Below are 18,658 nucleotides of genomic sequence, written 5' to 3'. Positions count from 1 at the left end.
CGCATCCACTTGAGATGATAACTATGGAGATGAGACCAGGAGTACTCCCAAACTGTGAACTTTGTCCTTTAGGGGAAGTGTGACCCCGTCCAGGACAGGTTGACAAAACTCTGTCCCTGGACTTGGGGTACCTATCACGAGTACCTCTGTTTTCTCTGGATTCAGCTTGAGTCTGTTTTCCCTCATCCAGCCCATTACTGACCCCAGGCAGGCATCCAGAGGAGAGGTGCCATCTTTAGTTGGTGTAACAGTCGGAGACATGGAGAGATAAATCTGGTTATCATCAGCGTACTGATAACACCGTGCTCCATGTCTTCGGATGATCTCTCCCAACAGCTTCATGTAAATGTTAAATAGCATGAGGGATAGAATGGCGCCCTGAGGGATGCCAGATGTCAGCTCTCTCTTAGAGGAGCAGCTATCCCCCAGCCTCACCATCTGGAATCTACCCGAGAGGTAGGACCGGAACCACTGGAGCGCAGTGCCCCAATACCTAGCTCCGTCAGGCGTTCCAGAAGGATACCATGGTCGATGGTATCAAAGGCCGCTGAGATGTCCAAGAGCACCAACAGGGTCACACTTCCCCTGTTGATGCCCAGATGGAGATCATCGACTAGTTCTGTGGGGTCTCCTCCAGTGGAGCCTGGGGCTCAGCCGCCCAGCCTTGCCCCAGTAATAATAATAATAATAATAATAATAATTTGTTTTATTTATATACCGCTATTCCAAAGATCATAGCGGTGAACAGCAAGTAAGCTAATTAGCAAGTAAGCTAATTTGCCCCCAACAATCTGGGTACTCATTTTAGCTCCCTCCTCGGAAGGATGCAAGCCTGAGTCGAGCTTGGGCCCTTTTGCTGGTCTTGAACTCGCAACCTTGTGGTTTCGAATGAATGGCTGCAGTACAGGCATTTAACCACTGCGCCACCAGGGCTCCCAAGTAGTTCCAGACTTGGGAGACATAGAGCAACAGAGCATTGAGGTTCCTCCTTTTAGCCAGAGGAGATCAGAAAGGGTGTGCCTTCAGCGCTCCAAGAGACTTGCTGAGAAACGCTCATTAGGCAATCAGCAGCTGTGATAAGGGAGCTAGATATAAGGCACCTGGCAGACGCTGAGCCCTTGTCAGAAACTACACTCATCCCTCCATATTTGCCAATTTGATATTTGCGGGTTTGATTATTCATGGATTTGACTAATATGTTCTCTCTAGGAATATCTAGGTCCTCCACTGCAACTCTTTGGTCAACTTTAATTAAAAGTTGCACTGAAAGACCTAGAGATTCCTAGAGAGTATACGCCACTAGGCATTTGTATCTCCTCCAGTGCAACTCTATGGTCAGTGTCTGTCAGATGTTGGCCATAGAGTTGCGCCGGAGGACCTAGAGATTCCTAGAGAGATGTCCTCTTAAGTAAAAACATGGTGATTTTGTTATTTGTGTTTTTTCCATATTCACGCAGGTCTTGTGCCCCTAACCCTAGTGAATGTGGACAGACAAGTGTATTAGTTCTCATTAGTGAATGCTGCTTTATCTGACTCTTGGCTTCCTAGACCCTTGACTGCCTTTGTATCCTTGACCTCGGACCGGACCCTTGACCAACCCTCTGGCACTTGAGCTGAGAGAGGACCCTTGACCAACCCTCTGGCACTCTTGACCTCGGACTGGACCAGCTAGTGGCTTATTCTCTTGGATGTCGTTTGGCATTGCAAAACAACTGCTCGGTGTGGTTATCTTGCCCAGCAAGCCCTTATCAGCTGCGTGAGCATCTGTGTTGGCAGCATTCTCAGACACCCAGATAACTCCAAGAAACTGTATGCCGCACCTTGGAAGGCGTTACGAGGCTTTCCCTGCTCCCTCCGTCCAAAGATGTGGTGAAATACTATCAGAACTAGGCTCCTGCATTTGTTGATCGAACTCCAGAAACTCATCGATTTTATTGAGGAACGCAAGAATGCCATGAAACTGAAAGAGATGGGGCCAGCGTTGCTTGCAGAAATGCACAAGGAATCCATTTTTTGTTTTGTTTTGTTTTTTGACATTCTGGCTTTGAAATGTATGACTTCATTTTTATTTTATTTGCATTAAGAATAAACCAGCATTTTAAATTTTGCATAGAAATGTTTCTACTGTGGCAATTCAAAGGACATGTAATGCTTTTACATGTTTAGGAAGGCAACTTTTTGTTATGATGTCTTGGCTTGCATCTACTTAAAAGTTAGTGCTTTTGACATCATTTTTGTCTGACCTAAGTGGAAAGGTAGCCTTTCTTTCATTGGGGGTAAAGAATTGAAAGGAGACAGGTCCCCATCTCCGAAGGACAGTCTGGAAAACGTTCCTCTACCATCAGGAGGCTTGCAGAGGAACCATCTCCCCAAATGTTTTTGTACAAAGCAGGGACATAGCCAGGATTTTGGGAAGGGGGGGTCCAGGCTAAGTGCCACCATTATAATGGGGCTTGGGTGCGACGGCGCAGCAGCACACACCATTCATTTTATCTAATGGAAGGGGGGGTCCGGACCCCAAGAACCCCACCCTTGGCTACGTCCCTGTCCAGAGGTTGGCACCCGTAACGCAAAACCCCCAAAAGGTGGCACTTGCAATAACACCAGGAAGAGACTGGAGGAACATTACTATCATATTGTTAAATTATTATTTTATCTGTATTGTTTTTTCTGTATTTTTCATTGTTATTACTGTATTGATGTATCTTTTGTGATTATTGTACTGGCATCATTGTACATTTTATCATTGAAAGTGCAAACAAAAAGCACAGCCTCCGGAGCCCGACGCCAGCGCCTGACATTGCGCCGCAGGAGAGACTGAGGGGGATGTGCCGGTGGGAGCAGCACTACAAAAGCCAACTTGCCAGACTCCCCTTAGCCTGCCAGAATTGCACCCGCGTGTGTCCCTGCGCAGCCTCCGGAGCCCAACGCAATCACTAAACACCGTGGAGGACTCTAGGGGAGGGGCGCCGGTGGGAGCGGTGTCTTTAAACCAGCCTACCGGCTCCTCTGACATCCCATGCAAGCGCCAGAATACCACCTGGATCGCTGTGCCTTTTAGGGGGGTTATGATGATTGTGGAAGAACGAGATCATGAGGCTGTAGATTCTGGCTATGGAGTGCCTATGAGAGCAGTGTGGGCCAATGGGAGATATAGCACTAACAGTGTGAAGAGGAAATATAAGGGAAGATGACGATGATGCTTGAAATCTATCCCATCTTCCATGCACCGTTAACCCAAAAGAACCGAGGGTCATCCCAACCACACCACAGACTCTCAGCCTGCTCCTCTGTAATGTCAGGTCGGTAAGGAACAAGTCACGTATCGTCTATGACTTGCTGAAGGAGGAGACACCGACCTGGCTTGTATTACGGAAACCTGGCTGGGTGAGGATCGTAGCATGACACAGGTCAACGCCCTCCCAGCTGGGTAGGCCGTTCAGGAGCAAGTTAATTGTTTAATGGTTGTTTTAGGGCAGGAAGGGAAATAATGGGGATGAAGCCGTCCTGATTGTCTTTGACAGAGGGGCAGGGTATAATAAATAAAGTGTTGTTATTATTATTATTATTATTATTATTATTACAAATCCCAGGAGTCAATAGAGCCATGCAGTTAAAATGGTGTCAAACTACATTATTTCTACAGTTTAAATTCGCCTCAGCACTCGCAGTGTTGCCAATCTGGTGACTTTCACACCAAAATGGGTACTTTTCAGAGCCTTTGGTGTGATTTTGGTGATTGGTTTTAATGGTAATTTTGAGAGTTGAAATAAGTATTTGGTGAGATATGGGGGGGTTTGGTGAGTGAGTTTTGGCCAAGCGTCTGGGGAATTTTCTTCGAGGCTTATTGGCAACACTGCTCAGCAGCCTTCCCGCCAAAATTTAAACGGTGAGAATAAGGGGGCGGAGTTCCCTGAGACGAGTGCAGGGAGGCGCCGTCCAATAGAAACCGAGGGTGAGAATAACAGCCAATCTCCATCGCCCGCCCCCGTCGCCCCTGGCAACAAATCCCTCCCCTTTCCTCCACGCCCATAGAAGGCGTCTGTCCCCTGACGCTATTCTGCAATGCGCAGGCGCAGTACGTCTAAGGAGCCGGTGGCGAGTGGAGAAGAGAAAGCGGGTGAGTCGTTTTTGCTTTTTATGTGTCCGGGGCGCGCATGCGCACTACACTGCCCCCCTCATTTTGTGGGGAAAGGGGTTATGCTTCTTTGCCGCCCCTCTCCCTTTAATATAATGGAGGAAAGGGAAGGAGAAGTTAATAAGCCCAGGGTCTGGTGGGTTACGCGGCCGCCCATGAGGCTGTGGGACTCCATTTCCCATCAGCCCCAGGAAGCCTGGCTCATGGTGAGGCATGATGGGAAATGTAGTTCAGGAGACTTCCTCAGTGCTTCCCAAGTCCCTTCATGGTTCAAACAAGCAAAAGAAGGATGAACATTGTGTTGGCTATGGATGATGGGAGTTGTAGTCCAGCACATGTCACTGCTTGTTCATCCGTTTATTTGTTGCCACTGCGTTTTATTTTGTTTTTAGGTGGAAGTTTTTGAAGTTATGCATGGTTCTTAATCCTGAATTGCGGATGGCTTTGAGTGGGAAGGCATTTTCAGGGAAGATTTTGGTCCTGAAAAGCAGCATTCTACTACTAAGACTGCAAGTGCTGATGCTAAGCTTTGCACAAATAATACCAACGATGCTTCAATCAGGACAAGCTTGAGCGTAGTAGGATCAAAGGAGGGCAACCAAAATGTGTTTTTCTCTTTCACAACACTTTATTCATGACAACCAAATACCGGTTATAGCCATCAGATTACAAAAATAATTAAAACCCTTTAAAACTTCCACAGCCAATTAGCTCTGTAACAGATACAGCAATTTGTTTACGCTAGAATTATAAGAATATTTCATGCAAAAACATCACAATTTTCCATACTCCATTCAAATGTTTGCTGCAGATTCAGTGCAGGTCTTTATCCTCAAAGTCTAATCTAGGTTTAGCTGCTTTCACAGCAAATCTAGCAGTGTTGAACATAACAGACTTAGGCCTGTTACAGACTGCCAAAATAAAGCTGCTTCAGGTCTCTTTGGAGGTATGCTGTTTAAATGATGCATGGGTCCTCAGAATCCAGAAGCTGCACCAAAGCTGCACTCCAGTGCTTAGGAATGGAGTGTGGCTTTGGTGCGACCTCCGGACTCTTAGGACCCATGCATCATTTAAACAGCATACCTCCAAAGAGACCCGATGCAGCTTTGTTTTGGCAGTCTGTAACAGGCCATAGTTGTATTAGCTAACAAGTAAGTGATTTTCTCCAAGTCATTTAACCAAAATGTTAAAAAGCCTGGAAATCATGTTGGATGAAGAGCAGCTGAGGGAGCTGTTTAGCCTGGAGAAGAGAAGGTTAGGAGGTGACATGACAGCCCTGTTTGAATACTTGAAGGGGTGTGATATTGAGGATGGAGCAAGCTTGTTTTCTGCTGCTCCAGAGAATAGGACATGGAGCAATGGCTTCAAGTTACAGGAAAAGAGATTCCACTTCAATGTTAGGAAGAACTTCCTGACATTAAGAGCTGTTCAACAGTGGAACACACTCCTTCCTCGGAGATTGTGGTGGAGTCTCCTTCCTTGCAGGTCTTTAAACAGAGGTTGAATGGCCATCTGTCAAGGGTGCTTCAGTGGAACCATACATCTGTCAAGGGTTCTTTGATTGAGAGTTCCTGCATGGCAGAATGGGGTTGGACTGGATGGCCCTGGATGGGGTCTCTTCCAACTATATGATTCTAAGTACAAGAGATCAGACCTCTGCCTTCAGTGGGACCATATAGCAGTGCAGAGAAGTAAATAGAAGCAACTTAAGCAAAGCATGAAGGCACATTTACTTGGGCACTGAATACCATGAAAAGGGAATTGGACGATGGGAAGCAGGAATCCAGTAGCTGGTTTGGCTCAGCATGATCTTTTGTTGTTATTTCTCATGCTGAAATGAAGGTGCTCCTAGGTTACTCCTTCCTGCCTCCCCTGTTTGTCCTTCTGTGCTGTAACAGACCCACACTATTATCCCTTTGAAACATACTGGAGGAATAGTTTGGGTGAACATCAAATGTCTTTCTGTCTCCCCAGAACATCTTTCCAGACCATGCAGAGGGAGCAAAGCCCAGCAGCTTCCCTCATTGACAGAACCATCAAGATGAGGAAAGAAACTGAAGAGAGGAGAGTGGTCTTGGCGTGGGGACTTCTTAACCTGTCAGTTGCCGGCATGATTTACACTGAAATGTAAGACGGACACCCCACTCACGTAACTGTATGGCATTCATCTAGAAGCTGATGTGTGAACAGCTGATGTGTAAACAGAGGCTGGATGGCCATCTGTCAGGGATGCTTTGACGGAGAGTTCCTGCATGGCAGGGGTTGGATTGTATAGCCTTTGTGGTCTCTTCCAACTCTGTGATTCTATGTGGTACTAAAGAGAGGAGCAGCAATAAACTAAAAACCTAGTTCATATCAATGTGGAGTCTAAGGCTTTCGTGGCCGGCATCCCAAGTTTTTTGTGGGGTTTTCGGGCTATGTGGCCATGTTCTAGAAGAGTTTCTTTCTGACATTCATACTTCTTCCCATGAACTCATTAAGAGACACAGTATAGGGATTTTCATCAAGTCACCATGTCTCAAACTCAGCCCCAGGTCTGCCATATAGAGGACAATAACACAGCATTATCTTGCAGGCATCCTTACAGAATACAAAATATAGCCAGGTTAGTCTGGATCAGTCTGCAAGGGGATCTTTGCATAGTCAAAGGTGCTACAAGATCCCTTTGCATACTTGCAGACATGCAGTAAATATTGTGAGAAGACTGTCTATTTGAATTACTCCTTTAAAACATTGTTTCATAAATGACAAGATGTTGTGACTGAATAAAGGCCCTGTTCTGGTATGGTTGATGAGTGCTAAATGGAAGCAGTGGAAGTGTTAAGTTGGAAGACTTTCTCTTGCAGACCAGAGTTGGAGGAAAGAACCTGGCAAATCACTTTGGGGTCATGGGTGAAGCCCAGTTTCAACTGAGCCTTGAAGTTCATTTTGAGGAAATTATTGTCTGCCCATTGCATAATTTCAACTATATTGTGAATAATTGAGGCAGCATCTGCACTGCAGAAATATTGCAATTTGATACCGCTTTACCTACCATGGCTTTGTGCTATGGAATTCTGTGATTTGTTATTTTGTAAGCTATTTAGCTTTATCTAATGGAGAGGTCTGGTGCCACAACACACTATAAATCCCAGGATTCCCTAGCATTGAGTCTTGGCAGAATGGCGTGAAGCTGCATTATTTCTGCAGTGCAGATGCAGCCTTCGAAGTAGATGATGATGGATGACTTTTGGTTCATTCTCTTTCTAGGTCTGGAAGACTATTATGTTCATATTACAACATTTCATGCTGGCTGCTATGGTATATTGGTAAGTACTTTGATTTAGTTTTGCTTTGGAATCTCATGACAATTGAGACTGATTAAATAAACTGAAAAAGTCCAAATCATAGAACTCTTTAACTGAGTAGTTTGACTCTTGCTTTAGTTTTCTGGTTTTTAAGCCCCCTTTTCTTTGCATGTTCTGCCTGTCCCTCCAGATTAGATGACAGGTTGGTTAGAGACGTAACATGTCTTTCTTTGTCTGGTTTGCAAGTTTAAGATTAGCCTCAGGGATGCACATTCTCTCCATTTCCTCCTAGATTCTTTGGTTCACATTTCCCCTTTCTTTCTCTTGTTATTCTTTAAAATGTAATGTTACATTTCATATCCATTACCATCAACCATGACTAATGCTGACTGCTTAGACTACAGGGAAAAAATCTGTATAAATGGTTACTTTGCTCTTCTGTTTCATTCCAGAACTTGCACTTGCCTCTTTGTTCAGCCTCAATGCTTTATTTGATTTCTGGAGATACTTCAAGTATACAGTGGCTCCAACCAGCTTGGTGATGAGTCCTGGACAACAGACTCTCCTGGGGTTGCAGAATGCAGGTAGGGGTTTTCTCTGTAGCTGAATTTTCACTGCAGAAATAATGCAGTTTGACACTGCTTTAACTGCCATGCCTCAATACTGTGGAATTAGAACTGGGTTCTAACAAAAAAAAAAATGGTTTGTCCTCAATTAACTGAGGTCTAATCTGCACTGCAGAAATAATGCAGTTGACATCACTTTAACTACCAAGGCTCAATGCTATGGAATCCTGGGATTTATAGTTTGCTGTGGCACCAGAGCTTTCTGACAGAGGTTAAATATCTCATAAAACTAGTCCCAGGATTCCATAGCATTGAGTCATGACAGTTAAAGCAGTGTAGAACTGCATTATTTCTGCAATGCAGATTCAGCCCCGGTGACCTTTTAGAAGACAGATCATTCAAGGAAGAAATATTCCAGAAGACTTGAATTACCTGCACAATGTTCAATAGAAACAGCTGACACTCTGGAGAGAAGAATTCTGTATTTTGGACAATGAGGGACATAGGAGTAGTTTTCTTACTTATAATTGGGCTTCAGGTGCAAGCTATAGCTTTTTATCTCCTGCCAGGTTTCTTGGCACACAGGAAAGATAAAAAAGTATGGAAACAAGTTTCCTCAATGAAGTGTGATTTGGCAGGATGTGCAGAAAGTTTCTCAAAGATTTTGTCTGCACTCTTTGTCTGAAGGTGGCTCCCTCCCAGTTTTTAAAAAATGTCTCTCTTTTCAGCGGTACAGACAACTCCGCCATGTCAGCTGACGCCAAAGAAAACTCCTCCTTGCACTCCTTCTCCTTCTATACAGGGGCAGAGTGTGCTGAGCTACAGCCCTTCCCGCTCACCTAGTACCAGCCCTAAGTTTGCCACAGGCTGCATTTCTGGCTACAGTCCGCAGCTTCAAGGTCTATCAGGCAGCAGCGGTTCATATGGCACTGCCTTGACTTATTCCCCAGGAAGCAGCTACAATAAGGTATGGAACTCTCCCCTAGGTTCTTTTCTTCTACAATACACACCTGCATTTAAGCATGTTTCTTTTATTTAAGTTGTTTACACTGTTATTATTCTACACCACTCTGAGATCCCTGGATATGGTATGGGATTTAAAAATATTAATGAAATAAATAAACTAATAAAAAGAAAATTGTGTGCTATATAAGACACACATGAATGATTGCAGATGTGGAGAGGGGAAGCTGAGGTTTAAAAACATCTAAGGCTGCATCTACACTGCAGAATTAATGCAGCTTGACACCGCTTTAACTGCCATGGCTCAATACAATGCAAATCTGGGATTTGTACTCTTGTTAGCTATTTTGCTCTCTCTGTCAGAGAGCTCTGATGCCACAACAAAACACTACCACTACTGACAACTAAGCAGTAAAAATATATATGTTGTGTGCCTTCAATTCATTTCTGACTTACTGCAACCCTAAAGTATCCTTCTCACTGGATTTTTTGGGAATATTTGTTCAGATAGGGTTGCCATTGTTTTCCTCTCAGGCTAAGAGAGTGTGTTGACTAAGGACACCCTGTGAGTTTCCATAGCCAAGCAAGGATTTACATCTTGGTCTCCCTGTGTCTAATGCAACACTCAAACTACTACACCATGCTGGTGATCTTATCCTACTTAGGGTTTTCCTGATAAGCTTTCTTGAGAAGAGGTTTTCCCCCTTTGCCTTCCTGTAAGGCTGAGGGAGTGTGACTTGTCCAAGGTCACCTAGTTGGTTTCAGTGACTGGACTGGAATTTGAACCCTTGTCTCCCAGAGTTGTAGTCCAATACTCAAATCACTGCATCACAGTGACTCTCAAAAGCGTAAAAGGGGAAAAATAATTCCAGCCCCTTTTTATTCATATTTTTAAATTTAAAGTTAGCTTCCTAGTATGCAATGCTGCTCATTCCTTTTTCCCCACATAGGCTCCAGCCTTCAGCCCTTCATCAGGCACTTCCCCCTATCCCACCAGCATTGGGCCAATGGACAGCAGTGGAACAAGGTCACGGTACCGTTCTTCACCCATCATATACAATTCCCCTGCTGGCAAGGAAGACTATATGACAGATCTCAAGTCCCTTGACACCTTCCTTCGAAGTGAGGAAGAGAAACAGCATAGGGTTCAACTGGGTAAGCAACTCCACTCCTCATAAAACCCGTTCCTTTTTCTCTGTGATCAGCCACTTCAACAAAAGATTCTGGTGGAACTGTTACTGGAATTTTCTTGTTTTAAAGGAGCATATTGTCTTGTCATATAAGAGGTGCCGTTTTACTATGCCATTGTATTTTATGTTACTTGAGCATCATACATATTATTCTATCCACAGGGGATCCTGGAACCAAACCCCAGTGGATAACAAGGGCCCACTGTATAAATAGAGTCTCCCTTATCTGGCATTCCAAAATATTCCAAAACCCAAAACTTGTTTCATGGGTGGCTGAGAGACCCATGAGAGAGAGAACTACTTTCTGACAGTTCAGTGTACACAAATTTTGTTTCATGCACAAAATTATTAAAGTTATTATACTGTATATAAAATTACCATCAGACTATAAGGTTTATATGAAACATGAGTGAATGTTGTGTTTATACTTCAGTCCCATCTGCCATGATACCTTCGTGAACAGAGTGGATGAGCATACCTAACTTATGTTGAGTGGATTATGTTTGATTCACGTATTACTACATGTATCATCTCTGTGTTTTGTTTCTTTCTGATTCAATTATTAACAGGGAGCTCAGACTCTAGTTCTCCATCTAACAGTCCAACCTTTTGGAGCTACAGCCGATCCATGGCCGATTGTGCTCAGATGCTCAGGAAGTTCCAGTACCAGCCTGCCTGCCGATCCCAAGCCCCTTCAGCCCACAAAGATGAAGCTGATCTGACTTCCAAGCAGGCTGCAGAAGAGGTAAACTGTATACAGTTTGTCCCCTGCGAAATGGAAAAGCCACAAATATAAATAAGTACAAATAAAAATTGGGGATGCTGATCTTTTTTTTACCTGAGGGAATACTGTCGGCCCTTGGTATCCATGGATGGCAAGCCCACATTGTTCTCAATGGCAGCATGTGGCTGCGCTGCCACTAGGGACAGCCCCCATTGTCTCCACTGGTGATGCATGCATGCGGCCACACCCCCATTAGGGAGGACCCTAATGCCACATGCATGCAACGCCATTGAAGTCTCGTTCCAAATTGCAGCGCAGCCATGTGCACATGCCGCCATTGGGGATAACGAAACTCAAGCATCCGCGGATTTTGCTATTAGCGGGGGAGGGGGCAGAATGGATCCCCTGCAGATACAGAGGACCGACTATATTTCTCTAGGAACCTATAGGTCCTCCAGCATGACTATGGTCAGTACTGGAGGACCCAGAGATTCCTAGAGATAACATATGAATCAGATCTGCAAATGGGAAACCAGTGAATATAGGGAGCTGACTATATTAAGAAAGTGGTGTAGGTTTGATAAGAGCAATGTTGTCCGTGTTTCCAAAGCCTTTATATTTTTATCCTAAATCCCAGCATACCGTCAGATGCTGTTGGACTGCAGCTCTCAGCATTTCTCACCATTGGCTCTGCTATCCATGGTTGCTGGGATTTCCACCCCTATAATATATGTGTGTTTTGAAGTAAGCCCCTTTGAGGCAGTGGAACTGACCTTCAAGTAAACATGCCCAGGTTCAAAACTGCATGTCTTGTTAATAGTATGACTGGCTTGTTTTATTTCAAGAAGACTACAGGTTGAATTTCCCTTATCTGAAATGCTAGGGACCAGAAGTGTTTGGAATTTCAGATTTTTTTCCGATTTTGGAATATTTGCTTTTATATAATGAGGTATCTTGGGGTTGGGACCAAGTCTAAACATGAAATTCATCTATGTTTCATATAATCCTTATAAATATTGCCTGAAGGTACATAATATTTTAAATATTTTTTTGCCTGAACAAAGCTTGTGTCTACTGAGTTGTCACTCTCAGCTACCTGTGTGAACAGTTTTGGATTTTGGAATATTTTGGATTTTGGAATTCCAGATAAGGGAGACTCAACCTGAATATATTTTGTTGCATTCCTTTTAGCTTTATACTCTGCATGGAATTCCCATACTTAATCCATCCTTTTTCCTTGTTCAGGTTTGGGCACGAGTTTCTGCGAGCAGACAACTGCTTGATCACATAGACTCCTGGACTGCTAAGTTCCGCAACGTGAGTTCTAAAGCAATACAGGCAACTTTTCACAACTGAATCACTCTTCTGTAGTATTTACCTCCTGACTGACAAGTATATGAAAGCATTTCACTTTTTGCATCTGTTCAAAACCCCTCTATGTTTTGTTTTTCTCCCTTCCCTTGTCTTTTAGTGGATTAATGAGACAATTTTAGTACCTCTTGTTCAAGAGACTGAGTCTGTGAGCACTCAGCTGCGGAGGATGGGATGCCCAGAACTGCAGATTGGAGGTATGATCCCAACACATAAGATATAGAATCATAGAGTTGGAAGAGACCTCAAGAGCCATCAAGTCCAACCCCATTCTGCCATGCAGGAAGACACAGTCAAAGCACCCCCTGTGGCAGATGGCCATCCAGCCTCTGTTCAACAGTGGAACACACTTCTTCAGAGAGTGGCGGAGTCTGCTTCTTTGGAGGTCTTTAAACAGGCTGGATGGCCATCTGTGAGGGTGCTTTGATTGTAAGTTCTTGCATAGCAGAGGGTTGGACTGGATGACCCTTGGGTATCCTCCAACTCTATGATTCCAACACATGAGCAGTTCACACACTTTCTTAAGCCTCAGGGGAAAGCAATGGAAAATGTCCTTGGAATAAATCTTGCAAGAAAAAAGCTAGGACAGGGTTTCCAAGAGTTGGAGTCTACAGTGGTTCCTTGCCTTACGTGGGGGATCCATTCTGGACTCCTCCACCGCATAAGGGAAATTCTGCATATGCTTGAGCCCCACTAAAAACAATGGGGCTCGTGCCTGCAATTGTGTGCGGTGCACCCGGTGCTGCTTCTTCCAGCACGGCTTTCAGCATATGCTGAAAGCCGCATATGACACAGGTGTGCTGTACTTGAGTTGGAGTCTACTTGAAGTCAGCATGGTATCGTGGCTTGAATATTGGACTATGACTCTGAGGATCAGGGTTCAAATACCCGCTCAGGCATAGAAACCCACTGGGTGACCTTGGACAAGTCATATTCTTTCAACCTCAGAGGAATGCAAAGGCAAACCCTCTCTGAATAAATCTTGCCAAGAAAAACCTGTCATAGCGCCACCCTTTGGTTTCCATAAGTCAGAAATCACTTGAAGGCACACATCAGCAAGCTGTTGTCAGGATTTCTTCCTCAACCTTTGTGTTTGGCCTACTGACAGGATTTATGGTCTCCTGTTTTTTGCAGATGCCAGTATCAGCAGCCTGAAGCAAGCTGCCCTGGTGAAAGCACCACTCATTCCTACTCTGAATACAATTGTGCAGTACCTGGACCTTACACCCAACCAGGAATATTTGGTTGAAAGGATCAAAGGTAAACATTTATCTCACAGATGGAAGGTATTTTTGTGCACATTTACTCTGCACCTGGTGTTACTAAGGACAGAAAATAAATTTTTTGAGTAGGCATTTCTCCTCAAAAATACCTAATCCACTTGTTTCATGATTGATGGAAGAATGACCCATATCTTGCCATGGACATTTGTACACTCCCAAAACTTGCAGTGGATTTCACTATAGGAAAAGAAATGTGTACCCATGGAACACAGCCACAACTTTAAGAATGTATATATTTGGAAATATGGGCAAATACCCTTTAGTCAGAGTGGGAAATGTGTACAAATTTGTGTATATAAGAAGCATATGTAGCACAGTGGTTCCCAATCGTTGGTCTTCCAGGTGTCTGGACTTCAGCTCCCAGAAGCCCGAGCCAGCTGGGCCAACAGAAAATGCTTTACAGACTGCCTGAAGAACACAATGAAGGAGAAGCGGGCAGAATAGCTTCTCTATAAAGGGAGTTGCCAAGCCTGGGAGCCACCACTGAGGAGGCTCTCCTGTGTTTTCACCAGCTGTTTCCTAGTGGGACAGAGAGGAGGCCTTACCCTGAAGATCTGAAAACCTTATATGGGAGATTATACTTCAGATAGCCTGTCAAACAGAGTTACAGGACCAGTAATACAGTTGTTTGTTTCTTCCAGTCCTGTCACAAAATAATCTTCTCTGCAATTCTGTACCCCACACAGAGCTTTCTCAAGGAGGGTGCATGAGTTCATTCAGGTGGAATCGAGGCGGAGACTTCAAAGCACGCAAATGGGATACTGATTTGCCAACAGACTCGGCAGTAAGTCTTGAATGTTGTCCGCTGTGAATGTACTCCACTAAGACTCTATTTCAGTAGTAGCAGTAAGAATAAGATGAAAAGTTTGAACTACAGTGCTGAGAAGCAGGGGCCGCCATCTATTTCATTTTGGAGGCGGGACTAGACAGTGAGGTCAAAAGGTTTATGAGAGTCCAGTGTCACAAATGTCATTGTCAGTCAGTCATAATTTATTATGGTCCATAGACCCAAAAATTTACACGTTCAATAAAAATATACATATCATCAAATTCCCCAAAGTAAAATTGCCAGCAATAATGCAAGAGTAGCTGAAGTTGCTAAATCTAACTCTAGCTCAACTCATCTCAACTAACTAGCTCAACAGTGCATGTATGGCATGGAATCATAGAAGCAGGGGGACTACAGAATGTGGTCAGACAAAAAATTAATAATAATAATAATAATAATAATAATAATAATAAAAATAATAATAGGTTTTATTTATATACCGCCCAATCACTGGGAATCCGAGCGGTTTACAATAGAAGGGATAACAGAGAGTTCCCTGCCCACAGGCTTACAATCTAAAAGACACGACACAAAAGGAGAAGGGAATGGTGAGGGAGGGAAGGAATCAGGTCCAGCATTCTTCTCTCCCTCTGAGGCCTGGACCAAGGCAGATGGACCGGAGGGAGGGCTCTTCTTCTTCAGGCTAGCCCCTGATGGAACTGGGCCAGCCTACTCTCTCCCTCAGAGGCCGACATTCTGAAAGAAACAATGGCATTAATGAAACCAATAATGATCTCACTAATGCCATTCATTGTCTCTCTCAGAATGTTCTGCATTTAACTTTTTGACTGACCACACTCTGTAGTCCCCCTACCATACATGTATTGTATATATACCTGAAATGCTGAATAGCGCTTCATCTATTTGTTTGCTTTATGTTTAACATTAGGCCGCCTGAGCCAGGTACTGAACTGCATTCCTCTTTCCCTTCAGATCATTATGCATGTGTTCTGCACATACCTGGATGCCCGTCTACCACCTCATCCAAAATACCCTGATGGCAAAACATTCACCTCCCAGCACTTCATTCAGACACCTGACAAACCAGGTAATGGAGATACTCAAACATTTTTATTGGGGGGGTTAGTTTGCTGTCCTGCAATGACTATAGTGCCTACACAGAGGCTGTGGTGATCCTTCCTCTTCCCACTCTTGAAAACCTGCCGACACCTTCATCTTGTGCTTGAATAGTGATGATGTCTTCACTTACATGGAGTTCTGTATAGATGTTGGAGCTTCATAAAGACAGTAACTTTGGTCCAAGTCTCAAGTCCTTACAAGATACTTTCAAGTCAAGTCTGAAGTCTAGGAGCCAACTTTTAACAGAAAAAAAGGAGGCGGGGTGCATTTCTTGGAGGAAACCGCAAATGCATTAGGCAATGGGCTTGAAGTGAGGGTTGAAGTCTGCTCAGCAGCTTGTCCCTGCTTGCATATCAGGGGAGCCTTCTAAAGCTTTTCAAAAGCTTTAGAAGGATCCTTCTACCTCAAGCCCACTGCCTAACACATTTGCTGGTCCCCTCCAAGAAATGTGCCTCATGCTCTGGGGAAGGGCCTTACCTGCTGCTCCAAGTGAAAGCATCAGCAAATCAGTCACTAAAAATATACAAGTCTCAAGTCAAGTTGAGCTAGTGTGTCATTTTGCCAAGTCAAGTGACTTAAGTTCAAGTCAGTTGACTCAAGTCTACATCACTGCATAAAGCTGTCAGTCCTGGCATTTATCTATTATCGGTTTTATTCCACACAGTAACATTGTTTTTTGGTATCTTAAAAAGGAAGGCGATAGAGGGACCATTAATTTTAAATAAGTAAAATGATGGATTTGTTATTCACAGATGTTTCAAACGAAAACTTGTTTTGCATCTATCAAAGCAGCATCAACCCTCCCCACTATGAACTTGTTTACCAACGGCAAATGTACAATCTTCCCAAGGTAGGAATGCAATTACTTCTCATAGATTCCTCCCAGAACAGTGGAAAAACACAGAAAGGCTTAAAATGGTGTCAAAAGGTATCAGTGAGGTCACCACTAAGTGGAAACTTGGACTGTCCATAGTAACTGGATATTTCCATGAAATCTACACCTCCCCTTTTAAGCTGTCATTTGCCTGAGGAAGTTGCAAAGCTAAATTCCCTAATATCATGGGTGTGTTTCTGTTAATTTGCTGGGATGCCAATCACTGTTCTTCTCCAGTAACCAGGGCTGCCAAATTTTCTGCCTTGTAAGTGGGATCTGCAAGAAATATAGCAGTATAGCACACTCCTGTTCAAGGTGTTGGCCATCCTTTTCCAGAATATGGAATACAGTGGGCCTTCGATATCTACTGGACAAAATACCCCAGAATTCAATCAGTGCAAACTTGTTTTTAAAAACCACCTGAATGAGATACATACCCCAATAAATAGCAAAAAAAGCATACTTGAGGCCAAACGCACTCTGTGCCAAAATAATGGGGACCATGTTCCCAATTTTGTGACTGGAATAACTTCAGCAAACTTTTGGTGCAATATTTGCTGTTGTGTTGGTTCTTCTGGCCAAAATACTTTTCAGTATGTTTCAAGCTGCTTCTCTCCTACAGGAAGGTGAAATTGCCAAGATACTAAATTGTGTATCAGATCTTGATAATGTCACATAGATTGGTGCAATGCGAACCTAGGAAAACGAAGCCACTTCCTGTGGACTTGATTGTCTGTAGCTCATAGCCCTTTTGGGCTAAAAGAAAAAGTACCAACATATAAGGAAGTCAGCAGAAGTAATCTAAGCATCCATTGTGTGACTCCTCTCATTCATTCTTACTCCTTTCATTTCTGGATTTAGGGCAGAAACAACTTGTTCCACACCTTGCTTATGTTCCTGTACATCATAAAGACCAAAGAGTCTGGAATGTTGGGGTACGTATAGTGTACTATATATGCTTGGTGTTTTTATTGTGTGCATTCAAGTAGTTTCTGTCTTATGGCAGCCCTAAGGTAAACCTGTCACAGGGTTTTCTTGGCAAGATTTTTTCAGACAGAATTTGCCTTTGCCTACTTCTGAAGCTGAGAGAGTGTGACCTGCCCAAGGACACTTGAGTGGGTTTCTGTGGCTGAGCAAGGATTTTAACCTAGTCTCCAGAATAGTAGTTGTACGCTCAAACCACTGCACCACACTCTATTCAACATAAATTTCCTTGCATTCTCTTTGAGAGGGAAGGGACAAGAGGAACATGCTGGGGGCATTTCTTGTTTTTGCAAACCTTCGTAATAACTAAAGATCATCTTGGAAAAGTTGCCATTTTTAGATTATAATTCCAAGAATCCACTAAATCAGCCTGGCCTGTGACTAGAGTATTCTGGGAGTTGTAATCCAAAAAAGTAACTTTTCCAAGCTAGCAATATCAAATAGTTGTGTAGCTTTATACAGAGAAGAATAGTACATGTTCACCCCTTCTTAGCGCTGCCTTGCCTTTCAAGAAATTTAGGGTTTTATCTTCTGATTTTGTGGGAGGAATTATCTTTATCAAATTGGCTCCATTAAAGCCAACTTGTATGAAGAAAACTGAACAAAGAGGCTTTTCTTTCTTAAGTGCTGTTCCCTTCCATCTCATCTTCTGCTCTTAATGTATATAACCTACCAATATATGTAACCAACCAACGTATTTTGAAGCATTTGAAACTAAGACCACTGTTGAGTTAAACAGATGGACTTTGTCTCTTGCTATTTGTCACTCTTAGTTCTTTGGGGGGAGCGAAATCAGAATTTGATAGAAGTGGCTTAAGAAAAGTTTGAATTTTTAAAAAGGCTTCCATAGTACTGGCCTGTAGGCATTTTGAAGGTCTTTTATCCCTTGGCCTTGATTTACAATTGTTTATTTAATAAGAAAGAAAGAAAAATCCATAGTGAACCAAACCAAAGACCTATCTAGATGCTGAGACTTTTAGGAGGCCTGGAATTCAAATGAGGTTTGGGTTCAAATCTAATAATGAAAGGGATAACAGTCTGTATTAATACAAAATGTATAAATTTATGTTTGCAGGCGTGTCAATCTCGGTTTATCTGGTGTGAACGTTCTGTGGATTTTTGGTGACTAGTTAATTTTCCAGTTATTGTAGAAGAACTGCTGGACAGAGGGGGGAAAACATCTCCATCTGTTGAGGGAAGAGAAGTTGGCAGCTTGTTATAATCTGCTGTCTTGTAAGCATGATTTGGGTACAAAGTAAGAGTTCTTCAAAACAAAACAACAAATCCAACACTGTATTTGAATGAATAGGAAATACTTTTTAACACTGAAGCCAAAGCGTCCCAGTGCTCAACATCACTTGAAGATCAT

The 18,658-nt window shown here is 43.3% G+C and overlaps 1 protein-coding gene across 3 annotated transcripts; it reads left to right on the top strand.

Annotated features, from left to right (window-relative positions):
* Positions 1 to 1,694: 1,694 nt before the first annotated feature.
* On the top strand, positions 1,695 to 18,452 carry TMEM209 (transmembrane protein 209). 3 transcript variants are annotated; one of them, XM_089527425.1, is made up of 15 exons: positions 1,695 to 2,051; positions 6,113 to 6,265; positions 7,388 to 7,446; positions 7,878 to 8,009; positions 8,720 to 8,958; positions 9,905 to 10,109; positions 10,714 to 10,889; positions 12,114 to 12,185; positions 12,340 to 12,436; positions 13,374 to 13,499; positions 14,209 to 14,306; positions 15,285 to 15,399; positions 16,184 to 16,281; positions 17,167 to 17,240; positions 18,365 to 18,452. In XM_089527425.1, the coding sequence occupies exons 2-15, from the start codon at positions 6,129 to 6,131 to the stop codon at positions 18,417 to 18,419; spliced, it is 1,683 nt and encodes a 560-aa protein (XP_089383551.1). In that variant the 5' UTR covers positions 1,695 to 2,051; positions 6,113 to 6,128; the 3' UTR covers positions 18,420 to 18,452. The 3 variants fall into 3 exon arrangements, with proteins under 3 accessions (XP_089383551.1, XP_089383549.1, XP_089383550.1); XM_089527423.1 differs by lacking the exon at positions 1,695 to 2,051 and adding an exon at positions 4,075 to 4,120; XM_089527424.1 differs by lacking the exon at positions 1,695 to 2,051 and adding an exon at positions 4,237 to 4,344.
* Positions 18,453 to 18,658: the final 206 nt, after the last annotated feature.

Source organism: Sceloporus occidentalis, unplaced genomic scaffold (assembly GCF_023333645.1).
Source record: "Sceloporus occidentalis isolate IW3139 unplaced genomic scaffold, rSceOcc1.0.p SCAF_5, whole genome shotgun sequence".
Lineage (NCBI taxonomy): Eukaryota > Metazoa > Chordata > Lepidosauria > Squamata > Phrynosomatidae > Sceloporus > Sceloporus occidentalis.
Note: the sequence above shows the minus strand (reverse complement) of the source record. Positions and strands in the feature narration are given on the sequence as shown.

What these genes read in the sequence shown, in the direction of transcription:
- TMEM209 (XM_089527425.1), top strand. Translation starts at nt 6,129, where the DNA reads ATGCAGAGGGAGCAAAGCCCAGCAGCTTCCCTCATTGACAGAACCATC. An exon ending in CCAAGCAGGCTGCAGAAGAG is followed by an intron (nt 10,890 to 12,113) that starts GTAAACTGTATA and finishes TTCCTTGTTCAG; the next exon opens with GTTTGGGCACGAGTTTCTGC. An exon ending in AAATGTACAATCTTCCCAAG is followed by an intron (nt 16,282 to 17,166) that starts GTAGGAATGCAA and finishes TTCTGGATTTAG; the next exon opens with GGCAGAAACAACTTGTTCCA.